The sequence below is a fragment of the Scophthalmus maximus genome, chromosome 17, assembly GCF_022379125.1.
Source record: "Scophthalmus maximus strain ysfricsl-2021 chromosome 17, ASM2237912v1, whole genome shotgun sequence".
In the NCBI taxonomy this organism is placed as follows: domain Eukaryota; kingdom Metazoa; phylum Chordata; class Actinopteri; order Pleuronectiformes; family Scophthalmidae; genus Scophthalmus; species Scophthalmus maximus.
Window position 1 is genome coordinate 9,206,073 of NC_061531.1, and position 18,928 is coordinate 9,225,000.

At 47.0% G+C, this 18,928-nt stretch overlaps 1 protein-coding gene across 22 annotated transcripts in view; it reads right to left on the minus strand.

Annotated features, from left to right (window-relative positions):
- Window positions 1–1,073: 1,073 nt before the first annotated feature.
- cacna1aa (calcium channel, voltage-dependent, P/Q type, alpha 1A subunit, a) overlaps window positions 1,074–18,928 on the minus strand; it is a 78,049-nt gene continuing 60,194 nt past the window's right edge. For 10 of the 22 annotated variants that reach the window (XM_047328183.1, XM_047328197.1, XM_047328194.1 and 7 more), the window contains 10 exons: window positions 15,128–15,242; window positions 14,432–14,539; window positions 12,214–12,317; window positions 10,650–10,765; window positions 10,407–10,539; window positions 8,198–8,311; window positions 6,711–6,749; window positions 4,386–4,599; window positions 3,475–3,791; window positions 1,074–2,513 (listed from right to left, as the gene is read on the minus strand). In XM_047328183.1, coding sequence (XP_047184139.1) covers window positions 1,677–2,513; window positions 3,475–3,791; window positions 4,386–4,599; window positions 6,711–6,749; window positions 8,198–8,311; window positions 10,407–10,539; window positions 10,650–10,765; window positions 12,214–12,317; window positions 14,432–14,539; window positions 15,128–15,242 — 2,097 coding nt within the window. In that variant the 3' untranslated portion in view covers window positions 1,074–1,676. Of the gene's footprint in view, window positions 2,514–3,474; window positions 3,792–4,385; window positions 4,600–6,710; window positions 6,750–8,197; window positions 8,312–10,406; window positions 10,540–10,649; window positions 10,766–12,213; window positions 12,318–14,431; window positions 14,540–15,127; window positions 15,243–18,536; window positions 18,634–18,928 lie in introns of all 22 variants that reach the window. The other 12 variants (XM_047328189.1, XM_047328185.1, XM_047328182.1 and 9 more) reach the window with 7 other exon arrangements.

Consider the following 18,928-nt stretch of genomic DNA (forward strand, 5'->3'; position numbering starts at 1 on the left):
AAAACTTTTTAAATACAGAAAAGAACATACAACCAAGTATGGAGTAATCTGCCTCATTATCATGATCATCATGATCAATACAAGTTATTACATTATCTTTTTATCCATTATGACACTCAGTGACAAATAAAAACAACAATGACGAGTTTCTCTCCTTCCGCCGCGTTTCTATTGGTCTCTTTCTCTCTGGTGTCTTTTGAACCCAAAACCCTGGAAGACTTTGAGATGTTACTAATTTGTCAAACTTGGATACAGCGCCCCCCCCCCCCCCGCCCACATACACACACATTACCCTGCTTCCCAGTTTATCACTTCATCACCTTAGTTACAAAAAGTTACTTCCACAAAAATATGTGCAATTCCAGCTGTATCAGTGGCAAGCATTTGGCACAGAACATACAGACAAGCAAGCAAAAAGGAATCATTTTTGTTCTGTCTCCATACACATACAGTAATGATCCAATCTCCCTACTATATCCTTCTGCCACTTGATTTTAGTGTAAATGAAGGTACAGAGAGAGGAATGTCATACAGATGAGAGAGAAAGAGAGAGAAACAGAAAGGCATTAAAAAAGAAAAATGAAAGAGAAACCCTACAGACCACAACAGAAAGGACTGAGGAACACCCCCCACATACAGTAGATTCTCATTGTTGCTATTAATAATTTTTTTTGTATCATTCATGCAGGATTCCACAGGGTGTACAACTCCGCAAGTCTAAAAAACCAAGCCGTGTGGGGTGCAACAGAAGATTCAAGCTTCAATGTTTTGAAAAAGTAGAAGAGAAGGAGGAAGAAGAAGAAATACTGCAGAAAACAGTTATTGTTTTTTTTTTTGAAACCCATCTCCACATTTTTCTTTTTCTTCTCTTTTAGGTCATTGGTTGAGGTTCTCCGGGACCCCCCCCCCCCCCCCCACCCCATCCTGTCCTCTAGATTTTGACTGAGGGACTTGTCAAATCTCCCCAACTCTCCCATCCACTGGGCCTCCTCACCTCATACAGGTGGAGGGGGCTCACTGTCAGTTTTGTTCTTATCTAAAAACACAGATGATAAAACTCATCAATATTCAACTGGTGGCTGGGAGGGTTGGATTCGAATCTTTTTTTTTTTACAGCTAACTTAAGTGACGTCAGCTTTGAGAAGCGAAAGAAAACAGACAAACCCCCCCCCCCCAAAGTGATCACTCTTGTCTCTGACTGTAAGTGTCTTTTGTCGAGTCGTAACTCTTGACATCTTGTAAGTGGCTGTAGCTCGTTGCCAGAGGCATAATTTAAGACACACAAAGACTAGTGTCCATCACCCTCCTTGCTTGCATCCTTAAAAACCGCAGTTTGAGGTTGGTCTCGTTTGGCATCAAGAGATGAATGCGACAGCATGTTTGCAGAAACATGGAGGTGGCTTGTGACACCCCCTCTTAAACCATTTGTTTCTCCAGATCCTGCCTCAGCATTCCTGTTCCGTCCCCTCACCCTGACACTGATCCCTTCATCCAGCCCACCATCGCTGGGACCTACCAAGCAGTGGAGGAGAGGACAAATTGAATGGATGGAAGAAAGAAAAAGTCTTGGTTTCCCTTGGCAGTCAGTGTTCTGGTCCGAGAGCTTCCCTTTTTCCATCTTTCGGTCCATCTATCAATTCTTTTTCCTTCTCACGCCCCTCCCCCATCCCCAGAGGCTAGCACCAGTCGTCGTCCTCCGTCTCGCTGTAGGGTTCATGCAGGCCCTTACGGGGTCCCCTGGGATGCCCAGCCGGAGGGGGGACCTTGTGCGGCCCAGTTTGTGGGGGTCCGTGGAGATGTGTGGAAGGCGATGAGGAGCGGTAGCCATTGGGCAGGCGACGCTGGGCCGCAGGCTGCACCTGGCCCTGCGCAGGCCCAGTCAGGGCAGTGGTGGGAGGGGCCGCATGATGGGCAGTCCTAGGTGAGGTACGAGTGGCCTGTGGGTGGGGTGGAGGATGAGGGTGGGGATTGTTTACAGGGTGCGGCTGAGTCGGAGGGATGGGATGCGGGTTGTGTGGCTGTGATTGTGGGGGAGGCGGCAGTGGGTGGTTGGCCACGGCATGTGGATGAGGGTTGCCCTGTATGGGGCTCTGCTCATAGGCAGGTGGTTCATGGTGGGGCTCATAATCCTGGTAGTCCTGGTAGAAGCAGCCGTCCCCTTCCACGGACCCGCCTCCTCCACCTGTGTCTCCCCAACGAGGCGGGGGATGATGACCCTGACGGGCAGTGCCATGGTGGGCCAGTGGGACGCCTGCGTGGGGTGGGCCCTGGGCTTGGGGAGGCTCAGGAGAAAAGCGGCGAGGGGCCGCAGCCGGGGCCGGGGCCGGGGCCGGGGCTGGGGGTCTGCCCTGGGGCCCCGCAGGTGGCGTGGGCATGGCCTTACGGACCACAGGGGAGTAAGTGACATGGGGCCGGGGTGTAGCGGGGGTTTGAGGCAACTGTCGACGGCCTCGTCGTGGCGTACTGGTCCCCGAAGTTGAGGGGACAGGACTTCCACTGACCGAACTACTGCCCTACACAAAAAGTGAAATAAAGCAAATAAAAAGAACGAACCACATATTCAACGAAAGGAACATGTAGAGTAAAGTAGAGGATGGGAAAGATAGGAGTATGAAACGAATAGAAAGGGAAAGACAGAACAAGAGATAGAGAGAAAGAGAGAAAGCACAGGAGTCCCAGTAGAAAAGCAAGAAAAGACAATAACCACAGCAACAATAAGAATAGAAGCACCAGTCATGACGTGAGTGGAGTGGATGGGAGACAGGTAGAGATGAGAGTCATCAAAACGCAACAGAGCAGATGTGGATCAAAGTAATGAGATTCCAAACAGCACCATACAGTACATAGAGAAGCCACATGTCACGCAGAGGAAAGAAGACAAAAGACGACAGGAGAAAAGAAGGGTCAAGGGTTGGTTTCCAGGGCAACAAATGTGATACAGGGTAAATATGGTGACCTAACATACTTGAAAAATGCGTTTTGCTTTTAACTTTTGAAATGTGAGCCGTGTGATATTTACACGACAAGTTGCAAAATTTGTACAACATCAAAAGTTGTAAGTATTAAAGACAATTACTCCTCCTGTGCAACGATCTTTCAAGTTTCAATAAGAGTCCAAGAATCAATTCACAAGGCTGAACGGTGTGCATCACAAAAGTTTTTGAGCATACGTAGACCGTACCTGTGTGTTTTTTATTTTAATAAGCAGTCTAGAATGTTAAAGATGTTGTAAACGGAAAGGCCGTGGGGGGAAACGTGGGAGGACATTTGCAATCCAGAACATTTAGCCAGGGCAAATATACATTTTTATGCATATTTGTTTGGTTGCTGGAACGACCTCAGGGCCTTCGTTAAAGAAAACATCTACAATTCACACGTTTGCGTGCATGTAGTCAAACATACGGTATATGTGCATACACATGAACGTGACATAACACTGGACACCACATGCTCACGAGCACCCAAACGGCCCACCTGTCTGTGTGTTATGCACTCACGACCCTCGCTGGGCGACCGTGACCAGCGCCGGTCCCGCTCTCTCTCCCTCTCGCGGTCGTGCTCCCGGTCGTGCTCCCGGTCGCGGTCGTGCTCTCGGTCGCGGGAGTGCCTATGGCCGTACTCGCCCCCGCGCTCTGCCACGTAGCGCTCCTTGTCCACAGAGCCCTGGTGGTGGTGGTGATGGTGGTGGTGGTGTTTGCGGTCCTTGGACCGTCCGCGATCTCGGTCCCGGTCCTTCTCTTTGGATGTGAGGTCGCCCGACTGGGTGGTGGTGCTCAGGTCTGTGCCCAGGCCTGAGGGAGGAGTTGTCATCGGGGTCAAGTGTGGTTGGCGGATTGCGATGATGTTCCATGACAATATGACAACATTTTAAATGTACCGGGCACACCACACACTTTTTTTAATCTTTCACACGTATTCAACCAATTGAACGATAAGATAAGATAATCCTTTTAGGTATTGCAGCAGCCAAAATACAGAATGAGCCACCGGTTTGAATAGGGACAGAATAAATAGAATAGGAATAATATAAAATGGAATAAAATAAAACTGTATATTTGTGTATTCTGTGTCTAATTGTTCTATACAGTTCTGGAGTGTAGTGCAATAACATCTCAAGTGCCAGAGATGAAGCAGCAGAATAAAGAGCAAATTACTGCCAATTAATACATTAACATTACTACTAATGTTTTCTTCTATTATAATATAAGATACTGTATATATATAATCCTGAAACAATAATAATAATAGAAACGGTAATAGTTTGATACGTAGCTTCTACGCATCATCAATACGGCATCTGTCAAACCATCACATTATTGCTATCTCTATCTATGGTGTGTGTGTGTGTGTGTGTGTGTGTGTGTGTGTGGCGCAGTGTTTCCTACCCGTGTCAGCCTCCGTGTAGCGACAGAGGGACCTCTCAGACGCCCGGTGACTCCGGTCTTTTCGTCGGTGTCCGTGTCTGGACGTCCTCCCCTCCTCGGGCACGCGCTCCATGATGTAGTCGTCGGCCCCTCCTTTGTCCCGGTGGCCACGCCCGGACCTGCTGTGGCCCAGCGACGAGGCCGAGCGCGTCATGGGACTGCTGTCGTTGATGGTCTGAGAGGGAAAGAGAGAGAGACAGAGAGACCACCAGGCGACAGAGGAAGAGAAAGGAAGAGAGGCAAGGAGAGGTGTTTCCTTTGATTGTCGAGTTTGAGTCTTCTGTGAGCTATGAGGATAAGTGTGCATGTGTGTGTGAATAGGGTCAGATTCTTGATCTGAACGCACCCCCAACACCCTCCCCCCACATCCCTCCTCAAATCACACACTCCCGCATTAGTAGTCATGTTCCAACCATGCTATTTCAAAAATATTAGACACTGCATACAGTTTATAGGACAGGGGTCGGCAAGATACGTAAAAGAAATTGACCATTTGAATTAAACTATGTCTTACCTCTTCAATTCAAACATGTTTGATAACCGTCCTTTAATTCGCAGTTATCAGAGAGAGATGTTTGTTATAGTAAGTTTTTACAAATTCTCAGCTCTGGGAGACTTTCGCACATGCACTGATGTCCGGACATTTCTCTGACATTTTCCGCAGGGGGGCTATATGTGAGAACACAGATGTTTGCAATGGAACCTAATCCCTCCAGCCCCCCTTGCGAAATGTCCAGAAAATGTCCGAGTGCACCCATGTGAGAATACAGCAGGAAAATGTCCGGAGGATTCACAGCGTCGATGACCGGAAAAACCCCCCACTGCTTTTCAGTGCTCCGGAAATCTCCTGCTGCGTTCGTCATATGTGAACGGCGAACTCCAGTTCATGTCTGAAAACAGCTTAAATGAGTCAATCAGTTAAAGTACTTTCAGTCCGTCTATTTCAGGGACAATAGGTTTAACCATGGCTGCCTGTAACCCAGAACTGGATCGAAACACCTACAGAACAATATCATTTATCTCTTATGTTTTTTAACAATGAAGAATCACACCACGAGCATGTGTCTCCACTACACCTGTGACACTGTGCTAGTCCTTCAAATGCACAGTGTTGAGAAAAACAACTGTCTCGGGGCTCAAACTATACAGCTATACAGCCAACCCCTGATGCAGAAAAAATTGGACGAAGAGTGAAAATAAAATAAATAAATAAAAGAGATGATGGCACACAGTCATGCCTTCCATGCTTCTGTTACTTGCTTTGAGGAAAAGAAAAAAAAAGAAGGGGGGTGGGGGGAGGGATTAGAAGGATCAGTACGACTTGCAGCACTCCTCCATCGTCACCACCCATAACCCCGCCGCACAGGGCACATTCCAGGCTGAGCAGAGCTCCGGTTTCTCTAATCCGTCTCAGCATGCTCTCCCCCCACAGCCATGCAGGTACATAGGGGTTGTCCTGAGTCCTCTACCCACATGAGGACTTCCTTCAGGACAGCAGGACAGAGCCTATGGTAGCTGACCTCAGGGCATGTAAACCGTGTCAGGCTACTTCAGTGCTAGATCCTTTCGGCAGACGCCCTGGACAAGTTTTCCAGTTACCGCGTCACCGAAAGGCGACAGGTTGGTCGGGTGGGATGTGAAAACATCTGGCCTCATCGGAGTAGCACTGAGAATCCCAACGACATATCCACTCATGCGCTCAGACCATTCCTCTGCCTTCACCTTTTCTATCTCACACTCACGCGCAAAAACACTCACCCACTCACTCACAAGAGCATTTCAACAAATTGCTTGCATGCAAGTTGGCAGGTGTAAATGGAGACTTGGACGCAGACAGGGAAACATGGACAACGCCATTACAGACGAGCAAGCAGGCGTGGAGACAACGAGCAACAGTGGCAGCTGACAGAGAGAGAGAGAGAGAGAGAGAGAAAAAGAGAGAGAAAGAAAGACAGAGTCTTGATGACGAGAGGGGACGTGCAGAGTTCAGCCCAGCTCCAAACCCATTACGTTAAAAAGTGCACGAGAGGCGTAGTGAAGGATGCTGGGATCAGTTTGGAAGCTGGGCTGACATCAGATCTGGTCATGCTGAAAAAAATGCTTATCCTTGCTAAATTCTACATAAAGTCTGCCCTAGAAATGATAAAGACACAACATGAAGACATGACAAATAAGAAAAGCGCAGAGTTTCAAGAGAGTGAGAGAGTGAAAACAGAGAGAGAGAGAGAGAGAGAGAGAGAGAGAGAGAGAGAGAGAGAGACGAGACAGGGAAGACAGGGTACATACACTGAGGTTACTGCCACGTTGTTTCCCTCTCCTCCGCTGCTGTATGAGCACAGAGAGGACATACACACAAACACACACACACACACACACACACACACACACACACACACAGAGCCACAAATGCACCAAAGGTGTGGTCACACATGGAGCATACGTATAGGGACAGAAAGGGAGGCAGAGGGAAGGGAGAGGGAGAGAAGAGAGGGAGACAGGGATGGACAGGCACACAATGAAAAAGAAACGGGGTACAGAGGGCGCAACAAGTTAAAAACCAAAGAGTGTTAGTCGAGGGGATGGGGTGCAACAGTGACGAGAGGAGAGAGAAACACAGAGAGAGGAGGAGGGACAGAGAGAGACAGAGAGAGACAGAGAGAGAGTGTGATTAGACACCGAGTGAAAGTGGAAGAGAAAGACTTACCACAGACACTGCAGGAGGCCGGCGCCAAAACAGTGTTGTATACACACACACAAGGTCACCATGAAAATGCTCAATCAACGGCGCCACGGTCACAACAGCGGTGAGGACAGTCGGCAAAAAAGATGGATATGCGTGTTCACAGACAGACGCGCACGACAACAGTCAACTCAAAGGGCAGACAAACAATGTGACAGGAACAGTGTGAGTTATATATACTGTACAAAACACACACGCACGCTCGCACACATTTGCAACATACAATATCATGCTGGTTCCAGTCCTGGTTAAATGCCCCCCCCCCCCAACCAGCACCCCAAATTCAAAAAGATTTTTTTTTTAAAAAAGTGTTCAGCTCAGGCAAAAACCTTTGACAGGAAGGAAGAGACAGTTTAGTCCATAAACAACAAAGATATGTTGTGTTTGTGTGTGTGTGTGTGTGTGTGTGTGTGTGTGTGTGTGTGTGTGTGTTCACATAGATCTGTTGTGTGCATATGACAACCAGAGCACTCAACGGGATATGAAACAATATCAAATGGATGAGCGCGTTGGGATGAAAAACCGGACAACCACAGCTAAAAATAACCCTCCATGCAGGTGAGAGGATGAGAGAGAGAGAGACGGGAGGAGAGAAGAGCCGAAGATGGGGAGGAAAAAAAAGGGGATCCGAAGGTCTAACTTTGCCTTGCTGTGGCCCTTGTGAATTCAAGTTTGGAGGGTCTGCATTTCAGCAAAACATGACAGGAGAGCCGAGGTGATGGAAGTCACATCACTGGGGGTTCTTTGGCTAAAATGTGACCATGTAACCCAAAGGAAAAAATGTAGACCTGGTACCAAACCAGTGATAGTAGGCATTTGTCAATTGTGGCCTTAATTTGGCAGAAAACCCCATTTAACCCTGTGCTAAACTTTGCCTGGCATTGATTCATGTAACCACAGCAACCAAGTCTTCGAGCAACGAGTCAGACCTTTGTGAAGATGATCATTTCAAACAAAAGGAGATGGGGAACACACGTGATTGGGAGGGGGGGGGGGAATAGAACGAGAGTGGAAAAGTGAGAATGCTGCTCACTTGGTTGTCGCCTGGGAGGCGGGGCATGGAAGCGGCCCTGCCATGGCCTTCCATTGGTGGAAAGTGCTCAGTATCCGAGTAACCATCCTGCCCCATCTCTCTCATCTCTACCGTCTGCAAACAGAGCAGGAGAGCAGGAGATGATGTGACTGGCTGCTATGAAGACTGATAGGGAGCGGGGTGGGGGTGGGGGGTAAGTTTGTTATCCAAAGAAAGCAGAGCACTGAGGGTCTCAGAGAGGTAAAGAGCAGTCAGTGGGAGGGTTTTCATGAGTGAGTGTATGGCGAGTGGCTTTTTCATTTCTTTGCCGTTTTAGTTTATTTAAATTGTGGGATGAATGAAAAAGGAGGCAACCGAGACGGGGAGTGTTTTCCAAACAAAATCTAGTTTCGTGTTTGCGGAGGCTGCTGTCGCCGAAGCTGGTGCGCTCACAGGAAGGTGGATGCTCTCGGTTTAATGGCTAGTACGCCAGATGGAGGGGGGTCACGGCAGGAATGGATCCGAGAGGGAAAATCGGATGCGGCCCAGAGGATGTGACGTTGACCAGGTGATGCATCCTTACATGAGGTCGACCTGGACGGTTTTCTGTCACCACCATGCTACAGAGTTTACCTTGAGAAGTGGAGCTAAATGTGGCAGCCGGGGCTGTCTGGGGCCGAACAGCCGGGGCTGTCTGGGGCCGAACAGCCGGGGCTGTCTGGGGCCGAACAGCCGGGGCTGTCTGGGGCCGAACAGCCGGGGCTGTCTGGGGCCGAACAGCCGGGGCTGTCTGGGGCCGAACAGCCGGGGCCGTTTGGCCTTTTCCTGCTCAGCTGCAACTCAGTTGGACCTTTTATCACTGTTGTTTGAGTTTCAATCGTTATCTGTTCGGCTATCTCACAGGCTTTTCACAAGGCCGGAAGAAAAATGGAGTTAAATAGAAGCGCTTGCAGCATGTGCCCGCAGCTCACCGACTCAGTCATCACACTACATGCACTCTAGTCTCGTCTCATATTGCCTTTTTGTTTGGATGATTTGATTCTCCTCTGACCAAGCTAACTGGTTTGCACGAGGCCCACACACTCTTCTGTGCAACTTTAAACTTCTCCACCAGACCTCTGTGTTGACTGAAGACGTGGCCGTGTTTACAGGGTAGACTGATACGGAGACCCGCCAGCCCCTGGAGGAGGTCTGACAGCGGAGAGGTTTAACAGCAAGAAGACACCGCGGCGAAATGAGCAAAATAAACGGTGACAGAAAATTTTGTAACGAAAAAACCCCCAACAACGGGCCATACGCCACATCACTGGAAACTTAAGAATTGACAGAGTCAGATTTCAAGAAATGAAAATGACCTAGAGAAATTACAAAAGGCAACAAGGGAGGAAGACAGAGTATGAGCTCTGAACTTCTCTATTTTGTGCCCTGGTCAGATAGTTGGCCAGTCCAACAAGCCTCTAACAAAGATTTATTTACTAAAGAAAAGCTTCAGATTATACAGAGCATACAGTAGGAAGACTGGTGTTTATTTTCACAACTACTGACCAGAGGAACCTCGACTTTAGGCGAGAGAGAACATTGAGGATGTGAAAATAAGACTCACGTCAATAACCTGATCAACAATCTCCTTGGGCTTTCAGCCTTTTCATGTTTTATTTTTTTTAATTTTTGAATGCCACTTTATTTTTTGGTGTTTCAATGATGATGTATGTGCCAAGTTAGGATGGCCACCCGGCAAGCCCTCATGACTTGTTTGGTTCCTCCTGCGTGCATCATATTTACACACCTCTTTTTTCTTTTCATGTGTATAATGATTAATTAAAAAATAACAATAGGCTGCTGTATTATTATCACCAATTTTAACCACAGTTACAATGAAGACCAAAACAAACGCGATGTCCTTGTTGCTTTATCTGATTCGAGTAAGAAAGAGGGGTTTTTTTTATAAATAAGGGGGACACTGCTGGAGCTGCAATCTGTTACGACATCATACTTTATTTGACCTTTACCGTGTCCTCAGCTTTTCTTTGGGTTTGGTTTATTCGGTAGCAAATGACATGAAAGTCAAAACAAATGTTGAATGGATCGAGTGTTTGTACTTTGGTCACACAAACTTCGTATATGACAAGGATGTATTTATGTTTTTTTTTTATCTGTGTCTTTATCTGTGTGTGTCTGAGCGTGCTGTTGGGTGTGTCGTCCTCAGTGTGTTTGTGTGTGAGCTTGCTACCTGAGAGTTGCTCATGCTTCCCAGGCCGTCCTCAGGGTGTCCCTCAGGGCTCCAGCTGCCAACTTTCTGGGACATCTCCTGAGCACGGGCCGTCACCCATGAGTGGCTCTCCGGGACCCCCCCCTCCACTGGCCTATGATGCGTACACACACACACACACACGCACACACACGTTGCTTAAATGGTCTGCTTTCAACAAACCACCTCGTGTAACGTCAGACACACCAACAACGTCCAACTCACAGGTTGTTAACAGTCTCCATTGTCTCAGGTGGAGGGAGGGCGTTGTTAAGTCCCGGGCCCCCATCCTGGCCGGGGGAAGGTGGCTCCACGCGCTGAAACAGTAATGGCGTTCGATTCTGTTTGAGATATACAACATGGCCGTCGCCAGCAATCAGGCAGACTGACAGGGAAATGGGGGGGAAAGAGGCAGAGCAGGAGCAGAGGGGGTGTAGAGGAGGCGGCTGTTGGCTGAAGGCGAGGCGAAAGGCGAAAGGGACGATGGAAGAGGAATAAAGAGATGGGTGCATTCTGGGCATAGCAGTAGAGGTCCAGGTCCAGGACTCTAACCATCAAAGTGTTTTATACTGCAAAGCCCCAAAAGGATAAGTGGCTCAGGGTTGGATCAAAAGGAACCAATCATGGATTTCATGTGACGATCAATTGTCATCCATAATGGATTGAAATATCGTAATGTTGATGGAGAAAGAGGGGCCTCGTTCAAAGGAGGGATAGAGAACATCATGGCAGATAAACATTGCAAACATCCTGTGGAGGGGAGCACATACCAGGTGAATTGCATGATGGGACAAGTCATATATGACATGCTGCATTCAGCCATACATTTATTAGTCATACACCTAAAATGATGCAACAGTACGACCCGATAACCACCGTTTCCCGATTTTAACGTGGTCATTAACCTGGTACACATGCAAGTTGGATGAAAGAAAAAAAATGACTTTCACATATAGGAATTGAAATTTCTGAGCTTTGTGATTTTTAAAATGAGAACTTTCCTTGTTCCCTTTCATTTATTCAAATCCAAACTCGGGCAAACCTCCCAACTACATGTGCAAGCACTGAACACAATGTCGAGTACTGCATGTAAAGGACATTAAACACTTTTAGACTGTTGTGTGATTACATCTGCACTAATGACACTTTCGGAGATGTCTTGCACCGTGTGTTTCAACAACATGACGGGTAAAAGAAGTGAAGTAAGTGAAAAAGGATGGATCAGGAGGAGTGAGTGGGTTCAGTATTACAATCGATGTTAGTGAGGGTCAAGCTCAGCGAAACGAGCCAGTACGAAGGTTGGGGCCTTTTGGGGCTGTGACATCATCTCAGCCTGCTTAAAAAACATGGCCCTGTAGTTAAAATAAATAAATACACATAGGTATAATTCATCTAAATTATATTTTTAAATTTCATTAATATTATGAAATACGCTTTCATTTTTTTCTCTCTGCATAATGCCAAATTTACTGTAAAAATAATACGTAACAAACTCTGCCCAGCAGATGGCAGCAGTGGTTTTGCTGTCAGCGGGGAAGCTTGCATGTTGGGAGGTGGCAGATTGCATGGGACTGGGATATTATTGTGCTATTATTATTGTCCCCCCCCCCGCCCCCCCCGCCCTCCCCCACCGATCTGGACAGGGGTCATCTCAGCCCTGGTTCGTATGCATGGGGCAGCAGCCCTGCAGCCTTGATTTCTGTGCATCAGTCTGCCTTTTTATAGGGTCGCAGGGATGCAGGTTGAGGGAGAGTCGAGTTTCGTTCTCCCTGAGACAGACAGGCAATACCTGCTCATCCCGGAGAGCCTGTGAGCGCTTGATCTTGCTCTGGCGGTAGTACTCCATGATCATCATGGCAGCGTAGATTTTCCCCACCGTCAGGTCTGTCGCTGCTGAGAGAATGACAAGTTACCCTGCAAGATTAGACCCGTTGGTATGGACCCTGAGCGCAAGGAATGGCAGAGAGGGGTGACGCGTGCACAGGGTTGGGTGGTGGCAGATTACATGTAATCTGGATTACATGATGAGATTATAAAAATTAAGTAACTATACTTAGAGGAGATAACATTAAAAAAAGTGTAATTAGATGAGTTACATTGTCAAGGATTACTTGATTACATTTTGATTGTCTTTAAAATACGGTAATTTTGAAATAACCAATGCTGTTGACTCATGATCAGGTGTGACATACATGTGGACGGAATCCAAGCAACTCCACTAGAGTTCACTACGAAAAGTGCTCCATAAATGAAATGTATTATTATTATTATTATTATTATTATTATTACTCATTTTCCTGTAGATGTTCATACCAGCATCTGTTTGTAAGGCTAGTTTGATTTCTAAATGCTGAATGTTCCTCTGTGTTCTACAGTATCACAACAATATATTATTGTGCACATTACTCCTCTCAGGTTGCCAGCTTTGTTTGCGTTTTATTTTATTTATTCTTTTTTTATGATTTATAGATAACGGAGAATTCGTTCCTTTTTTGTAAAATTCAAAATGGAAGAAAGTTTTTTTTTTTACAAGAAATGCTTTTTTGCGTTGTTTCTTTCCCCCATGTTTAAAGATATTTAAAGAGTAAATCTGCAGAACTCAAAATGCTATATTTTGATGTAAGATTTTTAAGTAATTACAAAAATTGTCATGTGATTTGTATTGGGTAACTGATTACATTTCAAAGTAATCTGACCCAACCCTGTGCGTGCACACAGAAAACACACTCTCACACAGATCTCACACACACACACACACACACACACGAACATCGAGCAAATGGTCTTTTCACAGACAGATTTTTTTTTTTTCATCTTATCTTACTTTTGAGAAGGACTTTTGAGAGCGACCACAAAAACGTGGTCGCTCCAGGAAGTTTTGATCAGGTGATCACAAGAATAAATACAAGTTGAACCTACCACGTCATAAAAAGAAAAAAAAGAAAAAAAGAAAAAAAAAGAGAAATATAATAAAATCTGTGACATCTGATTAAAGCTGCTTTCAGACATGCACTGGAGTAAGGACATTTTCCCGAGGGGCAGGAGGGGATATAGGTGAGAAGGCAAATTTCTGCAAATGTTGCTCCGGACATTTTCCATATCTTTTCCTGCCAGACCCCCTAAATTCCGGAAAAATGTCCGAGTGAGCCCATGTGAGAACACAGCAGGAAGATCTCTGGAACATTCACGGATCACCACAGCCCCCCCATCGCCTTAATTCTCGTTGTGAACGTGTCTGACTTGGACAATCTCCTGCTGTGTTCTTCATGAGAATGGCAAACTGCGGAACTTCCAGAGTTCATGTCTGAAAAGAGCTTAAATTAATATTTGGACTTGGCTGCAAATGTTATGCTCAGTAAACAATCAATTTCCTAGCTCCGAGCAATGTCATGCACCGAAAGAACGAACACAACGACTGCATTGTGCAACGAGGCCTTTGGTACCTGTGCACTTGTTCTCAGTGTAATTACTAGTTCAAAAATACAGATTTTTTTCCTCTGTCATGTGCTGTACAGCCAGCCAGTGAGCTGACTGCCCCCTGGAGTGAAAAGACATCTATAGAGAGTTGATCTATAGTAGGGCACCCTCTGATCTCAGGCACAGAAAGCTGGGGTCTATAGACAAGTGATGGGTCTTTTCTAGTGAGTGTCGTTTCTGTAGATGAAAGTAAGGTTGGGGTATTATGTATGTGTTGTGTGTGTGTTGTGTGTGTGTGTGTGTAGCTGCTGTGTTGTGTCGGACATGCAGAGTGTTTGTGTGAGCCGGTGTTTTTGTGCATATATCTTAGCCCTACAGCGCCTGTGCTTTGTTGTATCCTGACGTGTGGGGTTGTGCATGTGTGGGGGGTGATGTGCCAGCGGATCCAGAGGGTGCAGCAGTGAGAGAGACTGGCTGAGAGAAGCGGTCCTCAGGTGGCGTGAAGAGAAACAACGTTGGAGCGCTGGGCGGCGCAGGGTGGCTGCGTCCGAGCCGTGTCGCTGCACCTGCACCCACACTCTGCAACTTACACTTGTGCGGCGTAACCAGCAAATCCAGAGTCTTTTGGGAGAGGTTGGGCCAGATTGCCATCATCTCCTTCCTCAGCTCTGCGTCCATCTGGTGCTTGTCAACACCACCTAGGCATATTCAACACGCACGCACGCACGCACACGCACGCACACGCACGCACACACGCCAGCCAAGTACAGACACATAAGTTCAGGCACATGAAAAAATGCATGCAAACAAAATGAACATACTCTCACACACACACACACACACACACACACACACACACAGAGACACACACACACACAAATCATTCATGCCCATTCATATTGACACAAAAGGTTTGAGAGAGGACAGACAAACATGTAAACAGACAGACAGAAGAAAAGGTTTTATTAGTACAGTAACAACAAGAGCTATGACCAAATTCACAACTGCAGCGGTAGCTGTACGAGGCCTGAGAGATTCCACAGGGATCTCAACTTTCAGCTTTCACGCACAACTCGGCAACATGCCACACACACGATCTACCGTCATGAAAAGCACACTGTACTTAAGGTACAGTAGGAGAAGCATCGGTAGGAGAGCTGGCCGGTCTCCGCGTTCACAGCACAGAAAAAGCACACAGCTCTGCGCTCGGGGGGGGGGATAAGAAAAAGGAGAGAAAAAAAGCATGTGAAAAGTTGAATCAACAGGAGGTAAGAGGGATTCCAAACCTTCCGTACCCTTGGCGATCTTGATGTCCAGCGCGGTGCGGATCAAGGCCATGAGAGTGGAGTTGAAGTGGACTGTGTTGTCATCGGCCACAGGCAGATCCATGCGGAGCAGCCTCTGTGGGAGAGCCAATCAGGGTGAGCAGTGAGAAAATTGAGGGGCGGGGGGGGGGGTGTCATGTACGTGGAACCTCCAGGTGAGAAGGGGGAGGGGGAGGGATGTTGGGTTTGTGGCAGGGAGGGGGGAGAGAGGAGGGGTTTGGGGTAAAGGAGGTCGAAGGAGCTGTGCATAGAATCCGCAGCCGGCTCTGACTGTGACCGTCTGCCTGTAACAACACATTTGATTTGAACTGCGATACAGTGTTTTCATTTCAGGGTTGAAGTGACAACACATTCACGTGTAGAAACCCAACGATTTTGAGATGTTTTTGATCAGAGAGAACCTGTGAGTGCCGGGCTGATTGACGACTCATTCAGAATCGTGTCCCGCTTATATATTGATTCATTTCATAACTGTCATGTCATCCGAGTATGTGTTTTTGGATGCCTTAAAGACCTCACAGGTTGGTTGCGTCTGCAATATTGAGGACACGCTGAGCGGCAGCTGCTGTTATCCACAGCTCCCCCTAGGGGTTTGGAGGTTCACAGGGAAAACAACAGAGACCAGACGATAAACCAATAGACCAAAAACAACCGAGAGACCGATCTAGGGAAGGGGAACACTTTGGTTTTTGTTTATTGGTTTGATCCTTTATAGGTCTTGTTGGTTTGTAACAGAAACAGAAGATACACCGACACACCAATTCACAGATGACAGAGTGACGTTCGTGTGCGTTTGGAGACAGAAGACGGCGACAACCCAGACAGGCAGCAAATCATGCTTCCCCCCTACATCCCGATTAAGTGCTCCTCCTTTAATCCATTCATCAAAACTTAAAAAAAAAAAAATCTGCTCCCCCAAACCCTTCTTGCACATCCCACCCTCATGCGGCATGCGATGCGCACACAATATGCCTCACAGGACAAGCAGCTGCGCAGCCGTACACAGAAAGCATCCTCTGTCGACGGCATTAAAATGAGTGCGTGACTTGTTTTTTAACGTGGCTGTTCTTGGAGCGAATAAGAGAATTTGTAGACAATGGGGCTCGGCTGTGACAATAGAGCAACTGGCTCTATCGCTAATCGTCCGATGTCTAATGTGTGAGAAATGGGCACAGGCTTAGAGGTTAATAGGTGAGAGAGAGCAGCATTCTGTGGGAAAAAAAGAAAAAGAAAGGGTCCCCATGGAAGTGTTCATTTGGTGCTAAGATGTGGTGTATGAAGGAGATATGTGATGAGAGGAAATATACATCCTGCCAGAAAAATTGATATGATAAAAGGGAAAGCATAAGGGTAAGATAATGATAGAGAAATAAAAAGGAATTGGTTATGAGCTGGTGCATGTAAAGAGGAAAAAGTAACCAAGAGTAGACGAACAAAAGATCAAATAAAGGATAAAAAGAAAAACACACCACCATACTTAGTTGGCTGTGTCTGTAAGAAAGCGGTCCTGCCTGTAGGCTCTGCTGTCTCACCTCAGGACAGAGAAGATTGGAGGTTTAAATAAATTTAAAAAAAAGCACTGGATCTAGATGGGTCATTGTTCTGTGGACTGGTTGGACCTGGAACTGGATTTTTCTCATTGGCAAGGTGCTTGTGGAAAGTGGTTAGGGAGGTTAATAACGATCATCAAGAGGCAAATGAAGATGTTTGCGATGTTTTGCCAAAACCGAGCATGAAAAGCATGTTGGGTTGTTGAGCAGTGGTACAAAAGAGTTTAACTTTGACTTCAGGGAGGAGGCTTTTAGGAAAAACAAAGAGGGTAAGGGGAGAATGAGCTCGCCGGATGTAAGGATGTACGGTGGCAGGGGGTAAAAAAAAAAAGGATTCACTAAGAAGTGGACAGAGCAAATCCCTGGGTTAAATAGTACATTTTAGAGAACTCTGGTGTCAGTCGTTTTTTTTTCTGTGGGTGGAACTAAGTGGATATTATTAAGTCTATGAAAATGAATTTGTTATACCGTCCTTGATTGACACCCCATGCCTATGGAGCCAGACCTGGCATAACATGTTAGTCCTATTTTCCCCAGGTCTGCTGGAGGAGGAGGAGGAGGGATAAAGCAATGGTTGGAAGTGGAGTGATCTTCTGTGCCTACAGGCTGTTCGGCTGTTCGCCCCCCCCCCCCCCGAGGCTCACAGTGATCTGCCAATGACGTGTCATGAATCTGGTCACGTTTGATCACAAGAGGAGTTTGGCAGGAGTACGTGGTAACATGAGGGTTGAGAAATCCGTTTGTTATCACTCTGCGTATTTCCATTCCGATACAACAGTTTGCGTACAATGAGCTGTGCCTGCGTTGATGGATATGACGGACAGGGCGCGTGTGCAGGTGGGAGGTGGATCGTGGTTGGTTGACGGCCATGCAGAAGGCAGGTTGAGGAAAGTGGGTATGCGTGAGGAAGGGGAGCAATATGCAGAGATGAAGGTGAGGGGGGGGGGGGGGGCTGGAAACAGAATAGAACTGCATTGACGACAGAACCGAAGGACAAAGAGAAGATTGGACTTGCAGATAGAAAAGGCTGCTCGGGGGTTCGGAGCTGCTACATGAGGGGTGAGAGTAAAAGTGCGGCCTCTGGATGGCAACCGGAGGCTCTCGGAGGAAAGCACATCACTGACACAAGCCACTCTGCTCTCTCTACCATGAGAAACGAATCAGAGCGTATCCACGTATGCTGTCATGACCTGATTCTGTGTGTGCTTGTGTGTGAATGTGTGCGCGAGCCTGCCCCATCCACAGGACGGAACGAGTCAGAGGACGTAAGTCTAGCGGACCTTCCAAGCCCTGCTGCACACGCATGCTCCTGTGTGAGAGTGTGTGACTCCAGCAGCGTCTACGTGGGTGAAATGTTTGTCTAATTCATTCATGTATTGTTATTTTTGTATTTTTTTTGTACTGGGATGTGATACATAATTGCTTTAATGCGTAGACTTACTACAAACACGCTATTTGCAGAATTACATTAAACACTGTTGACTGTCATGTGCGTATCAAGATGAGCTTGAGTGACCTTCGTATACGGTGCAAACGAGCTGAGAAGGTCCCTCTTCTCATCCCCTCCTGTGGATACACTACCTGCCTAACCCTCCAACCTAAATGTCTTGCTACCTGCACCCACCAATCCCACACCACCACCACCACCACACAACGCCACAACACTGATCAGCCCCAACTCCAACTTTCCACGAAAAGAAACAGAACCAAGGAAACAACGACACTAAAGTTTACACCAAGATTAGCGCTTGAGTCCCGGACCCCAACCACCCCTCCCGACACCCATAAGAGACTCGGGTGTAGATGAGGTCCTTTCTGACCTTGTAGGCCACACGTGCTGGACACCTCTTCCCGAGGCCTAGTGGAGGACACATGTGCCTCAGCATGTCATACATTTCCCTGCAACTGATCCTGCCACTGCATCATCGGCCAGTGCCGCGCGACACGTTAACAAAAGCACAAAAAAAAAAAAGGGGGGAGAGACAGGGATATTGTGAGGGGGGGGGGGGAAAGAAGATGCAGTGAAAGAGAGAAAGAAGAGATGATTGATTACAAGATAAGAGGTAAAAAGAAGGAGGATCACAGTGTCAGAAATTGAGAGTGAAAGGGGGAGAAAGAGAGAGAGAGAAAGACCAAGACAAAAACAAAAAAAAAGTAAAAGAACAAAACAACAGGAAGACAAGGTTATTGGGCTGATTCTGGACTTTGGAGA